The sequence below is a fragment of the Rhipicephalus microplus genome, chromosome 2 (assembly GCF_043290135.1).
Source record: "Rhipicephalus microplus isolate Deutch F79 chromosome 2, USDA_Rmic, whole genome shotgun sequence".
Taxonomy (NCBI): domain Eukaryota; kingdom Metazoa; phylum Arthropoda; class Arachnida; order Ixodida; family Ixodidae; genus Rhipicephalus; species Rhipicephalus microplus.
The window spans coordinates 280594006-280609238 of record NC_134701.1 but is presented as its reverse complement, the minus strand read 5'-3'; the positions used below and the strand labels follow the sequence as shown (position 1 = coordinate 280609238).

Below are 15233 nucleotides of genomic sequence, written 5' to 3'. Positions count from 1 at the left end.
AAGAAAGGACGCTTGAGTTTTTGTTGTGCCTCAACGGCTTGATGTGAGCCTCGTGAGCAGATTTGAAATGCTCAGCCTAAAACGTTCAATGCAGTGAAGTGAGACACTTGAACTGTTGCGGAACAACATTTAGCGAAAAAAAAAAAAAAGACTGCAGTTCGCACGAAGCCATACGAAGCCGATAGAACGAAGCTTAAGCAAAACCATGTAATATACCCATCGTTCCCATACATGCTGAAGTACCATGCGTGGCAGCTTCTGCAGACACTAGCGCCAGATTTTGCTTTGGTGTAGCATTACAAAACCCTAGATTGATGACGACAGTTGCCTTACATAAAACTCGATACGACATCCTCTAATTTCGCAAAGCTGGTTTGTTATCGAGGGCTTGTCATTTTGGGATATTTTCATAACGCAGGGGCAATCTGTTGCTCTTGTTACCAGCTCGCATGGATTAAAACGACTCCTATCACGACTGTACACACACAATAATAATAGCGATGGATAAACAAACCAGGAAGAAAGCAGAGTCTTCCAGAACGCCTGGTTATCTTACAAAGGACTAATCACTGCCGCTATGGAATACTCTTTTTTTTTCCAGCGAAGTAAGTTCTTTGAAACGTACGTAAGACGCTTTTCCGTTGCTGCAAATCAATAACGAAATGCGATACTATTTTGTTTGCATAACGAAAGAGTTGTCTCCGATCATTAGAGTGCGTGATGTTACCGTCGTCGCTTCATCGTGTTGTTGTCATCTGGGCTGCTCATTCCCTACTAACCCGAATTAAGAGGGTCTAATTACGTGCGCCTACATACTCCCAAAGTGGCACTGCGATGGTTGGCTTTTTTTCTCTAGTTTTATGAAACTGTTCATAAACAAAGGGCAATGTTAATGCCAATTGCTAAAGCTGGCAGATCAGGGGAATTCGAATGGTCCTTCGCTCAGCCCGTCATTAGGAAGCAAGCTTGGTTAACCTCGAGTATACTCGAACGGTTAGGCGTGCCCGTTGCTGTTGCATTGCTTCTAAGATCATTTATATATATAAAACGACTGCTAATTAAAAACGTTCCGTTCTCTTATCTCCGGTTTAATTTCGCAGTTTTGTGTCGTCGATTGAGTATTCAGTCTCGTTTTATTAACTAGCTGTGCATAGGTAAACTTGTGCTCATCTTGCTGTAACACCAAACGCAACTCACACTACCCGATTTCGAAATTCTTTTTAAAGAGTAACGTACAAAGAACTCTTGGGTGGAAGAGCATTGCTTCAAAGTTTCAGAAAAATAAAAGACACATCTAACGAAGTTCTAGATATGACAAATTAGAATTAGAGGGTTGAACTGAAGTTGTTTGAACGTCCGATCTCCTCATGCTCGTGACTTCTTCAGAATGTCGACGTAATGTTATTGTAATTTACTGAATTAAAAAAAAGTCACAGCATTGCCGCAAAGGCGAAGCAATGAACGTGATAGCAACAAATTGAAAGGTCACGCGCAGAATGGCAAGCAGATTGAAACGTGCCCCGCGTTTCTCACGCACAAATGACGCACGAAACGTACTCACAGCTAAAGGTGAGCGTGAATAAGCGTCTCAGTTGTTACTTCGCTGTGTCTGAAAAGCGCGCCCTTTTCGCTAACGAAGGCTGTGAAACGATTGCAGTGACCTTTGTGCACCCCCTGACTACAACACAATCGCTCCAGTGCAAGCCCAACACTAGCCAAGACGTATGATCCTCCCCACCGGCAGATAAGGGCGCGCGAGAGATCATCCACTACCCTCCTCTCCGCGGGACAAAGTACGCGTGAGAGATGAGAGCCGCCACGCGCTCATTGCACCATCTTGCTGATAATGCTGAAAACACGAGAAGGCAAGCGGGTGAGGGGGACAGGAAGTTAGGTGCGAAGATGGGATTAGGAAGATTGTCGGTATGAAGTTGCAGCAGCAAGCACAGGATATAGTTGACTGACGGAACACAGAAAAAGCCTCTGTCCTGCTGTGGGTATGGCCAGGCTAATGGTGGTGGTGGTGACGATGATGATGATGATGATGACATATGTGGTATCCCAAAAATGAGACATCACAATTAAAAAAAACAGGAATGTCGTTACGCGAAGCACACCGTGTGCATATTGTTCCCAGATAATCTAGTAGTCGCTACTAATTTTTTCATGGAAGAAGTTGTGTTAATTAGTTTCAATTATGTTTGTAACTCGACTTGTACTCACCTAATCATTAAAATAAGGATAAGGTGTACGTATCCAGGCTCAAATGACATGTAACTGCGCCATTTTTAGCAACACATACTTAAGTGCTCATTTTTCCCGGCCGATCAAGAAAACACGCGAAATACGAAAAATAAACTTGACTACGCCCTTACATGCCCTTACAAACACACACACACACACACACACACACACACACACACACACACACACACACACACACACACACACACACACACACACACACACACACACACACACACACACACACACACACACACACACACACACACACACACGCTCTTGCACAGTGATTTTACTTGAGGGCAATACTTCCTGGCGCGTGCTGGAGGGTTACTAACGCAAAAATTTTCATTTCTTTCATCGCACCAAACAAAAAGCCAAGCCTTTAAAGGGTTCATGACATGGTCACCCAACAATTTGTGGGTTTCGGCGAAAAACGAAAGTAGAGGGTCGAATATGCTTGCACACGTGTGAAAACTAGACTGTGAAAGGTGATTTCCGTCCTTAATAAGCCGCGGAAGTCTTCGGCTGTAACCTCCGCCCACCGCCGGCTACTGCCATTTTGCCGTGGCATGCGTGACGTCACAAACCGATGGGAGCAGTGCCGTCGTCTGCCACCAGACGGCACCTTCGGCACGCGGTCAGGGTGTTCACTGTGCTGCGAGTGTTGCTTGCCGCGTGGTCCGCAAGTGTTGCAAAGTAGTACCCGTACCATCGCCATGTCGTCGGCACCATCATCAGCTCAAAATTCGGGCAATGATTCATTGAGCAGCAGAAGTGGCGTCGACGTTGTGTACGCTGCGCATTTTGATTGTTACCCCATCGCCACCAGCTCGAGCGACAAAGAAAGCGTCTAAGACGGGGCGAACCCAAATGCCAATGACCTCGGTGTTGCGGCAGACGTTGCAGATGGCCTTCCGCAACGGTAAGTAGCTCTATCTCAAGCGTGCCAGGTTGACAAGCGAGCTGAACGATTAGGAGACGCTGCATTCGCGATCACATGGTCGGCACAGCGTTCGGCCGCAGCCTCGGCCTTTAGGGGTGAAACTCCTTATAGCAGCACCCGTTCGTCCCTCGTAGCCGATGTAGTTTGTAACAAGTATAATATTTTGACCTCCAAGGTGGTGCCGGTGAGAGATTTCTTCTGTGCGTTGTTGAACATTAAAAAATAGTGCTCAATGTACATGCCAATGGTTGCTAATCGGGAATGAGAGACAGGAGAATTCGGCTTTTAGTTAACGCGCACGCTGCAATCCCCATTAGCAGCCATTGACATGTACATTGAGCACTATCTGACAAGAAAGGGTTGCTACATTATACTCGCTGGGTGTAACCTCCTTAGTTTTAGAAAGGTTTAGCGAGCGTTGAGCTGCAGTGCCATGTATACAATGAACAAGTATATACCATGAATGAACTCGAGGTGGTTAAAGGTGGAAAGTAGATACGAAGCGCAAGCCGTAAGAAATTGTGCGTGTGCCACCTCTCGTTTAGTCCTTGGAATGTCCACTGGATGGCGGTGCTTCTATATGGGGAATATATGATGAAAAGATGCGAGATGGTGGTACTTGGAGTGTTGAATAGATGGACGAACGGACACACAGACAGATGCACGGATGGACGCATGAACAGACGCAGGGGTGGATGCATGGACGAACGCAGGGACGGACGCACGAACAGACGCACGGATGGGTGGATGGACGCATGGACGGTCACACAGACGGACGCATGGACGAATGGAAGCAAGAACGAATGGACGGACGAATGCTTCGTCCCACTCTCCATCATTCACTCTGTAGATATGCTGGCAATTTTTTTTTCACAGATATACCGAACTCACCGAGAAGACGCTGGTCATCATTGTAGCTGTGCTGTGAAGTGCGCTGAGCACAAAACAGGTGCGTCACTTGCGCACCAGTCTTTCCTGCGCACGTTTATCTCCCAAGCTTTGCGTTTGGCTGACTATTTAGGGAACTTGAAGAATGACACGATACTCTCCCTGCTCTGTACGCTCTCCCGACCCACAGCGCAGCATGGGTGACGCGGTGGCATTGCTTCAACCACTGCAAGTAATTCAGTTCCAGTGGCACCTTGAATGACGCTGAAACAACTCGATTGCAAGCGCAGCTGAACATGAAACACGATCGCCCTCCGTACTGCACACCATGCAGAAGCCCGCGGAGCAATTGGTTCGTTACTTCATGGCTAGCGAGCGCGCCAGTGTTGCCTGACCACTAGGCCGCTCGCTCGTTTATAAAAATATTCGATTATTAATTGCCGACAGGACCGAATGCGCTGAAATTTCGCCAGCTTGTTTGGGAGCGTACACGGACCAACCCACACAGCACAGATTATGGTCGAAAATTGGGTGTCACGATGCTTTTAATAGGCCAGGAAACGTAGTGCTAAGTGCGAGTGCGCACTGAAAAACTATTTGCAGCATGTTTTTTGAAAGATAGTCTAGGTTCTCAATGTACCATGACGTCACAACACGGCACGACCTTCTCGTCACGTGCTCGCGCAAGATATAGTGACGTTTTGCACAACCGCACCACCTTGTGGCTCCGTTGGCGACGCAAAAGCGGCCATCTTGAAAGTTTAGGTTCTTTGCGTCGTCACAACAAGCCAGACTGCAGCGTTGAATCACGAGAGTGAGTGCTGTAGCCTGACGTCAAGCTAGTGTTGGTAGGTGTGCCATCAAAAATTGATCTTACCATCGAAATAAAATATCTTATTAGCATTTGCAGGGCTTAACATTTGCTCAGTCTTTCCTGTATACATATTTGTATGGCAGAGTCGACTCACCTCCAAAAAAAGGGTGACAGTACCCATGTGATGCGCGCCGCTGTCTTGACACTAGCAGTTTTTTTTTTCAGATTGTGCAGGCTTTCTTTATTAGGCAAAAAGCAACAACACGCAATTAGTACTTTGTTGAAAATAGCTCAATTGGATGTCATTTGAACGTACCTGCATATTTCTTATTGATATGGTAACAATAGGAGAGGCACAACAGAGCGGTTGTCTTAATTTTATTTGCGATGATTTCAACTGGTAAACAGGTCTTCGTCAGGGTTTATATATATATATATATATATATATATATATATATATATATATATATATATATATATATATATATATATATATATATATATATATATATATATATATATATATATCACGCTACGATGAATGGGAGACGTGGACGGGCTCATACGCCATGTTTATTCCATTCTCTGACTTCTTTTTCCTCATCTACTTCTAACCATCGCTTCATACGTCACACGATTCCCCCTCCCCCCGAAAGAAGGCATGGATTACGAACAAGAAAAGGTTAACAAGTAGAGGTTAAAAAGTTACAAATGCCGATAATTCACAATTGGTTCTATGCTCCAGGGGAGTTTCGTAAACTTTCAAAGACTTCAGGGGAAAGTGCAGCAGTCCGGTTAACGCAGGAGTTCTGGTGGGCGAGGCTGATGGTTGCGTCCTGGATAACGCAAAAATGCTTTGGACATGGAAACAGATGGAAATACAGCCGGTATACTTGCAAAGAACGAACGACGTTGGAACGCTTTGCAGGATTGAATGTTTCGTAGGCGTCGCATTTTTTGTCGTGGGTCATACAAACGTCGTGCATGCAATTTGCGCGCACGTTCATCGTGGCTGATTAGGCGCTGCTTGTGTTCCTGCAGAGCACAAGCGGTTGGTTTGTGGCTTTTTGGGAGTTTTCTGTGGGGATGACGCAGATGTTCAGACCGAAGGCGCAAACTTGAACGCTGGTGCAGAAAAGTTCCTTGGCTTTTCTTTCTGCGAAAATAGCTCAGATGCGGAATCAGTCGTTTCTTTAGTGTATGTTGATCACGACACTCTTCAGGCTGCAAGTATCCTTGCGATGTAGTTAGTTTTAGTTGTTCTTTGCCGATGTTGGTGTAAGCGTTTTAGCTGTTGGGGTTCCTCTTGTTGCTTTTGTTGGCATTGCTGATGTTGCACTGTCTGACGAGGTGGACTTCCTTTGGAACCACGAGCCCGCTATTCTTTGTAGGTTGACGTGACCAGAAAATAGTTGATACTTGTTAGGGTGTCGCGATTTGTGTCAGGCAATGAAGATAGTGCGCCAGAATTGGCAGAAAAATCTTCTGAGGCTCTTGCAACGCCTTTTTTGATGGATGTTTTTGGCACAGGGCAGTGCTTGAGAGTTGATCCTTTCGAGCCTCTTGTGTGGGTTGGGCTCTCAGGTGGCTGGGAATTCGCCAGCGACACTACGGAAGGATCGGTTTGGTCATATTTTAATTGTGAATGACTGTCTTTCTGTGGAACGAACGATGCGAGCTCTTCTGCCGCATGAAACTGAACTGTAGGTGACGGGCTTGACTGAGTATGCTCGGACCTTCTCCGCTCTATTCCGAACATAGTGAACGCGTGAGACGCGAGGTGGGCGTTGTGAGCGACCGAAGATCTACGCGACGGAAAAGCAGGAGGTTGGTCAATGCGTGAAGGCTGCTTTTGACTGTGACGACTGGGTGCGGTTGTCTGTGGATGGTTTGAAGTTTTCGTTCGTCGTCGTCTTTTCTTGGTGTGGTGATGGCGCTGAGGAAATTGTGGTTGGTCATCGTCGTTGAAGGAGGAGACGCTGTCGGTAGTCCCAGCGTTATTTACGAGTGCATTGCAAGCATCATTTGTGTCAAGGAAAGCAGTAGATGCATTTTCGTTTTTATCAACGAGACTTGCATTCAATGGGTGACTCCATACTGTTTCGACTTTGGGTTGATTCAGTTCCCGAGGATGACATCGCCGCAAACATGGCTTGACGTGGTTGCGATTCCGTATGTTTGTTTCTTTGCGGGAGAGTTGAGCTACGCGTTCCTGAAGTACAGTGGCTTTCGGAACGGCAGTGGCTCGACAGGGTATTTTCCCGATGCGCCAGGTCATCTACCATGAATACGGCGTCCTTGTAAGGCAAGTGGTGAGTATTAGGAGTGCTTGAAGAACCGCGTGATGAAAACCCAGGTGGTGGACCACGCATGCGAGACGAACAGTGAAGGACATCAGGTGGTTGAGAAACGTCTCGTGTCAAGTGCTGGAGCGATGACTTCGAAAATGCCGACTTTCGTGCAGAAGGGAGGCCCGCTCGATGGTTTTGTTTTTCCCAAAATACGCATGGTCTTCTGTAAGTAAACTCATGTGCGACTTTGTCTTGTGGCAGTTGTCGATTCACGTTGGGCTTTCGAATTCTCGATGATTGCTTAGGGAATTGACGATAGTGTCAGGTTTTCTTGAGATGGTTGGCAATAAGTAGGTCTTGGTCATAGTCGCTAAAACGAGTGATCATTTCTTTTTTTATCTTTTGCCAAGACTCGTCATTTTCAAAGATGTGGGTGAGGTAAAACTTAAATGCCTCACCGGAGATGTAGTCAGTGAAGTTGATGATCATCTCCCGTTCCGACCAGGATGCAGCGGCGGCGTGGATCTCGACTAGGTTGAACCAGTCCTGTACGGGTCTGTCGTCCGCTGATCCGGTGTACTTGGGGATGTCGAGGTCAGCCGATGGTTCTGTCATGGTGCTGGTCGTTGTCCTTCTAGGCGATGATTCAGTAGTCAATGTATGGTCAGGGTGTCTTCTGGTGAACTGCGTCGATGATGAGTGACTGATGAAGGGGCAGGCAGGTCTCCATTCTGTCGACTTGTGTGACGCTACGATGAATAGGAGACGTGGACGGGCTCATACGCCATGTTTATTCCATTCTCTGACTTCTTCTTCCTCATCTACTTCTCCTAACCATCGCTTCATACGTCATATATATATATATATATATATATATATATATATATATATATATATATATATATATATATATATATATATCATGAACTTTGAGAATAGTGCAGGATAAGAAACAAAACAATAATTTATTTATTCAATCCTAACAGTTTCGGCTGGTGCACCAGCCTTCTTCGAAGGATCTAAGCGAAATGATACAAGTTCCCGTAGCAGAGGGCCACCTTCACAGTTTGGAGACCCCCAAAACAAAAAAAAAACGAAACAAACAGGCTAACGAGGCAAGCGACAGACATGAAGAAGAAGAAAGGAGCGAAGTAGAGCCGCCGGAAGCGGGGGCGGGTAATCCATGCATTGTAACTAGGGATCGATAAGACGCGCCGCCAGCGGAGGCGACCAAGGAAAAAGGAAAAAGTGAAACATATTCCCACTTACTCGCATCCGCTTACTCTGCTACGGGAACTTGTATCATTTCGCTTCGATCCTCTGAAGAAGGCTGGTCCACCAGCTGAAACTATATATATATATATATATATATATATATATATATATATATATATATATATATATATATATATATATATATATATATATATATATATATATATATATATATATATATTGCACGACAACACACTGCTGCGATCAAGAAGCCATGTCGAAAGACGCTACTATCGGAACTAGACGAACCTGAGTGACGCGCCTTGCAGCCGGTAAATTTTCAATGCCGAACCTACTTCTCCCCCAGATTGATGCGGCCTCAGTCGTTGCGAATTGTACAGCACCGGGAACGCGCGCTTTTCATCCCGGTAGGTGCTACACATTGTGTGCGTGAGAATTGAGTTCCTTCCTATTTCGACTGGTGCCTTTTGGAAAAAAAAAAATCCGTGATTGCATTATGCGCTAAAAGAGCCGCGATGTCTTTTTCTGTGTGGCGCGCGCACACGGGAAAAGCGTGATTCCTAGACAACGATGGGATTGTTCTACGCTTCTCCGCACTGATTCGCATCCTCCAGAAAAGTCGGAACCGAAATTTTATTCCCACCACTGCGCGTACATTTGCGCGAACTGAAGTGCGACTCATACATAGTTTCTTTCGCGTCTTTAGGAGGGGTGTGTCTACATCCGATGGCTCACTTGGAATTCTTCAATCGACTCATAGACAGGAAGAGGAAATCGGATCTTGGTTCTCATTCATTGGGACGAGAGCCAGCAGGTGGGGCGATGTGCTTTTGAAGGGTTGGGCGGTACGCATTCATACAGCTGATGTCTAAAATACCTCTTCTACTTGATGTTTTGAAGACATAACGAATACGTGAAACAGCTTATTCAAATTTTCACACATAATCTTTATGCACATATCTTATGACAAAAATAACCTTTTTTATTACATTCCCAGTGTTTGATGAGGTGGGGAAAAATTTTTGCTGCAGCATTTTGGATCATATGATGGAAATAACTGTCGCAGCAACTGTATAAACGTAATGTATGACCAGTGTGTGTGTGTGTGTGTGTGTGTGTGTGTGTGTGTGTGTGTGTGTGTGTGTGTGTGTGTGTGTGTGTGTGTGTGTTTGCGCGCCCGCGTGCGTCTCTGTTCCCAAAGGAAAAGCAAATAAAAGTAACGTGGGGCTCGTCCGCGCCACGCTGCGATAAAGTATCCAAGTGTAGTACTACCGGCTTAAAGTCAATAAAATCGGAGGAGAAGATGGATAGTCTCATCTCCGCTGGTGCACATTGTCTGAAGACAAGAACAATTTAATGTTTGATTTGGTCTATATTGGTTTTATAAGAGTGAATGTGATACAACAGATCTTTCGCTTGCGGAAACCTGCAACTTGTGTTCAGGCCCGGTTTCATCAATCGCCGATCGCCGTGGGCGGCAATTACTCTTTGACCTCCACCTTTTTTTGAAGCTTGCACTAATGTTTTTATATATCAATGTTGACGTTGAGTCACAATGACCATGGCAGTTGCTCATTGTCGTTCTTTTGGGAAAAACAAGGCCACAGGAGTGATTTCAGGACAATGCCATAGAAGCAACATCGTCGAAGAAAAAAACTAATAATAACAAATTAACTCACCATTTATACGTACATTCAAGCGCTCCAGATTAGTTTAGATCTCGTCTTCAATCATTATAAGAATAACTTCCGCCATTAGCGATATATTTACCGCTAATACGGTTTCATGTTTGCGATGCTTCTATCACGGTCACTACAGCGGCTATCACTCAGAAATCACAGTTGCGAATGCTTGTTGAAATATTGATCTTTCGCCTCTGGACGATAACGAAACAGATAAACACGTAAGTAAGTATACCAAGTTCTAAGGTGGTCTTACGGAATTGTTACGTGACCACAGAGATGAGCGAGGTAGTCATACCCGACTATATCGAACGCGTGTTAGTAGACTAAATATTTGTATTCAACTATTTTCTAACACCACAATGTTTTACCGCGTATTAACAAAAAAACATCTATGAATACATCGCACAATATAGTCCATCCCCTCTATACATAGGACATCGGGAGCACTAAACGACCCAAAAAGTTCTCGCTGGCCTGTGTGCGTGGTACTTGGTGGTCGAATGGTTAAACAACCGTGTCTGAAGCTGATTGTTTGACCGATTCAGATCACCGTGTTTGTGTAATAAAGTTACTCTCAGTGAAACGTGCTGCTGGGCCGATTGGTCTGCACTTTAGGGTAAAAAGGTGTGTGGTAATGAAGACAAGGACACAGAAATATCGGACAGGGACAGGTGGCAACTTGGACAGGCGCGACTTTCGATGAGTTTCATTTTTCGTCCCCCTTCAAATATATGCTGACGAAACAGACATAGTCATGGGTTCATATGGTATAGACCAAACAGATTGCAAGACACGCAGAAAGTTACGTAATGTTTTGCGCGTCATCTTTTAAGCTGTTTTGTCTTGACCATGTGACCACGTCACTATGTCTGTTTCGTGAGTATATATTTGAAGGGGGACGAAAGATAAAAATAAGTTGAAAGTTTGTTCTTGTCCCTATGCGGTCTTTCCGTGTTTTTGTAATCGTTCGCGCACACCAGTTTACCGTGAAACTTGCCTTCGAACAGGAAAACTTCCACTTGAACCGTGTCAAAGCCACACTCTTCATCAGACGAACCTGGCATACCATGCAATAATACGTGCCGTAAGATGGCCTTTTTGCATTTCTAGTATGTCTGCAGTGATGCACGCTTTACAGGCAGTGATAAAACTGCGCGCTGGCAATCTCTGCCGTGTTGTTTCAGCGTGTATGACATCGTGACGCACAGCACGACACGCGTTCGACTGCGAACATACACGAAAAGAACATACCCGAAAAAGAGACGGAAAAAAAACACAGGAAGACAGAAAGGTGAAAAATAAATACAAAGAGAGAAAGTGAGAGAGAGAAGCAGAGAGAGAGAAAGGGAGAGCTTGAGAGAAAAAGAAATAGAAAGAAAGAGATGCAAAATAGAGATACAAGAAAGCGATAAAAACATTCAGGCAGGTTCACACCAAAGTTTCGAAGCCTGAGGGCAGCCTTTTTTTCTGTTTAGTTTTCTTTTTTTCTTCTGCCTTTGTTTTCTTTCAATGTTTACTTCTGCTTTTTTCTCTTTCTATTTATTTCTTCCTTTATTTTCATATGTTCCTGGCTTTTTACTTGCTGTTTCTATTTTTCTTTTGATTTTCTCTTTCTATATTTTCTATTGCTTTTTCCCAGGTCGCGTAATCGAATCTCGGCTGCGGCGGCTGCATTTTCGATGGAGATGGAAATGTTGTGGGCCCGTGGACTCAGATTTGGGTGAAAGCGCTAAAAGAACAAGAGATGGAATTCTTCTTTTTGGCGAGCTTAATGTGCCACACACATATGGAGCGTTATGCTAAGTGATGACTAAAGCATACGACAGCAAACAACGTGGTGAAGATTGCACGTGCACAATATTGTATTTTAACATTGCCTGTAAAGCGTTCATTTTTGCAAGCATAGTCAATATGAAAAAAAAAAACCAACTTATAACGCCAACTATTGGGCGAAATTCCAGTTCCTTCGAGTTAGAGTGGGACTTTGAGTTTCTCAGGTTCCAATCTTCTTATTAGACATACGTTTAATGCACAAGCATCGCGATGAATAGTGGTAAAGCTTTCAACACGGCTTTCTAACCATTCGACCATGGGCCACCAAGACACTCAGGCCAGTGAGATGTATGTTAGGGACCTGCGAACACAGCAATGTACCGTTAAGGGTGGATATTATCCTCATAATTGTGTAGCGTCAATAGAGATAATAGATCTGACGTCGAAAATCCGCGTACGAGCTAAGAGAAAAATTATAAGGATGAACTTCCTATCTTAACTTATGCGCTTGAACATACTCAAGAATGATACGTCAGTTTTTTTTCCTTGCCTCCGCCTGATGGCGATGGTATCGTATAGTCGAGAAATCAAGCCTGTGGTCTTGTTCTTCGTATTTGTGACAGGGCATCAGTGAGAGATCATAATGCCATAAGAAGGGCGTCATGTATAAGGCGGTTCTGCGTCAGCATCAGTGCTTGTAAACTGTATTCAGTGCATCAATACATGTATATGTATGTATATAAATATATAAAAGGCACAAAGAAAAAAAATTCCAGAATCTTTGCGGAGTAGATGAAGTTAAGGTGGGCGAAGCTCCCGAGGTTTTTCGGCGATACAGTGAATCCTTCGAGAAGCAGCATCCGGCTCCACCCGGCGCTGCGCGCGTTTCGCAGTGGCCTCCTTGGAACGCACTGTATGGTGTTGCGCACGTTTCGCAGCTGTGTCCTTGGCGCGCACCATCTCGGAATCCGCCCGGCGCCACGCTCGCTTGGCGGCAGCCTCTCAAGCCACCAAGCGCGATCTGACATGTACGGTGACGATTCAGGAGAAGGAGAAATAACGGGTGACCCAGAGCAGCCCCGCGCTGCAGCCAATAGGAGAGCAGCGGCACTTCCAACGCCATCTAGTGTAAAATTCAACCAACCGCCATATTGCACACATCTCTGCGGGACAGCGCCATCTAGAAAACTAGACAAAAAATGGCGAGGACGACACAAAATTTGTTCAACGTCATCTGGTATATCGTCACCCAACTTAAGTTTGCATGCATCTCTGAAGGACAGCGCCATCTATTGTGTAGTAAAAGAGGTGATATTGGGTACACCGGATGAACGAGGGATCGCCCTAGACCATAAGGAGGTTCGCCCTTAAAGTAAGTCAGCAGAAAAAATTCCAAGGCGCCCACCGGGTATTCGAAGCAACGACCCCTCTCTCCTCACTGTGCTGCATTAACCAACAAGCCGGTGCCGCTCATACCGTTCACCTCACTAACGGTGACCTTTGTATATGCACCATTTACCACTGGTTTGCTGTCAATAGACTTTAAAAAAACATTCTTGAACAAATCATGTACTTTGTTTGGACAAGCCAAACATGCCTTTTCTGAACATTGACGCGGCTGATGGCTTGATGAATTGAGGGGTGGATTCGATGAACCAGATACAGCTGGATAAAATGGGCATTACAAAACATCTCTGACTTCACTTTCACTCTGAAGTAACAAAAAAAAATTCTCGCATGAAATACAGGACTATTGGGAAAGCTGCTGGTGCTTTCATGCCTGTTAATTCAATTTCCATCGAAATGAGCACCGTCACTGTCACTTTGGACGGAGCCCCGCCATGGTGGTCTAATGGCCAAGGTACTCGGCTGCTGACCCGCAGGTCACGGGATCAAATCCCGGCTGCGACGGCTGTATTTCCGATGGAGGCGGAAATGTTGTAGGCCCGTGTGCTCAGATTTGGGTGCACGTTAAAGAACCCCAGGAGGTCAAAATTTCCGGAGCACTCCACTACGGCATCTCTCATAATCATGTAGTGGTTTTGGGACGTTAAACCCCACAAATCAATCAAAGCACTTTAGAAGGACAAACTCAACTCGCTGTCCCAGATGAGTTGTGGTGACGCTTGCATCGTTAAAACATCGCATGGCTTCATCATCGCAACAGAGTACATCTCACCAGGAACTTCGCGGCCAGACAGACAGACAGACACAGGCAGACAGAGACAGAGAGACAGACAGACACAGAGAGACAGATAGATAGACAGACAGACAGACAGACAGACAGACAGACAGACAGACAGACAGACGGACAGACGGACGGACGGACATGTAGATAGATAGATAGACAGACAGACAGACAGATAGACAGACAGATAGACAGACAGATGGACAGACGGACGGACAGATAGATAGACAGACAGACAGACAGACAGACAGACAGATAGACAGACGGACGGACAGACAGATGGACAGACGGACGGACAGACAGATAGATAGATAGATAGATAGACATATAGATAGATCGATATACGTATATATATATATATATATATATATATATATATATATATATATATATATATATATATATATATATATATATATATAGAGAGAGAGAGAGAGAGAGAGAGAGAGAGAGAGAGAGAGTGAGAGACAGACAGACATATAGATAGATAGATAGACATATAGATAGATAGATAGATAGATAGATAGATAGATAGATAGATAGATAGATAGATAGATAGATAGATAGATAGATAGATAGACAGATAAAAGCGCAGCAAGTGCCAGCAATTTGCTTAGAAGTGCATCGCATTTAAAACATTTCAAGCAATCAACATGAAATGTTTCTAATACGCTGTGATAAATCTTGTATTGGGGGCTGATTACTACAGCTCATTATGTGAACGCATATGAATAAAAAGCGAAGACCAACAGGCATTCTTCGGTCTTACCGCTAAGTCGTATATGAAAATGTGGCTTCTAAAGAGTCCAATATCATCGAGCGCCCAGCGCAGATTCCTTCACAATGTCCATCGTGCCCGTAAATGAAGGTATACCTACGTGGGAGGTAGACGCCCAACCTTATTGCGGCATACCACACTCGTTATTAAACGCCGCAACCCCCCTGATTGCTATTGAAATTTCCTTCCATTGCCGAGCTTCTAAAGGCCCGCAGCGAAGTATGAAAGCCCTGAATATTTGAGCATGATATTGATGTTTATGTAGAAGTGAGATCAAGCATTCTGACTGAGCTTACAGTATAAAAAAAAACGTGAATAGAAATTACTGTATGCGAAAAATTTGTCTGGTATCGTGCAGACTCTTCCATGAATATCCTAGCGCTTGTACGA

General features: G+C 44.7%; 1 protein-coding gene across 2 annotated transcripts in view; it reads left to right on the top strand.

Annotated features, from left to right (window-relative positions):
• Positions 1-15233, top strand: part of LOC119163169 (synaptogenesis protein syg-2) — a 138180-nt gene that overhangs the window by 17936 nt on the left and 105011 nt on the right. Inside the window, exon 1 of one of the 2 annotated variants that reach the window (XM_075882114.1) lies at positions 2939-3169. The exons of the other annotated variant lie outside the window; for it this stretch is intronic. Within the exon in view, the coding sequence (XP_075738229.1) occupies positions 3118-3169 (52 nt within the window). The 5' untranslated portion in view covers positions 2939-3117. Of the gene's footprint in view, positions 1-2938; positions 3170-15233 lie in introns of those variants that run through there. 2 annotated transcript variants of the gene reach the window in all.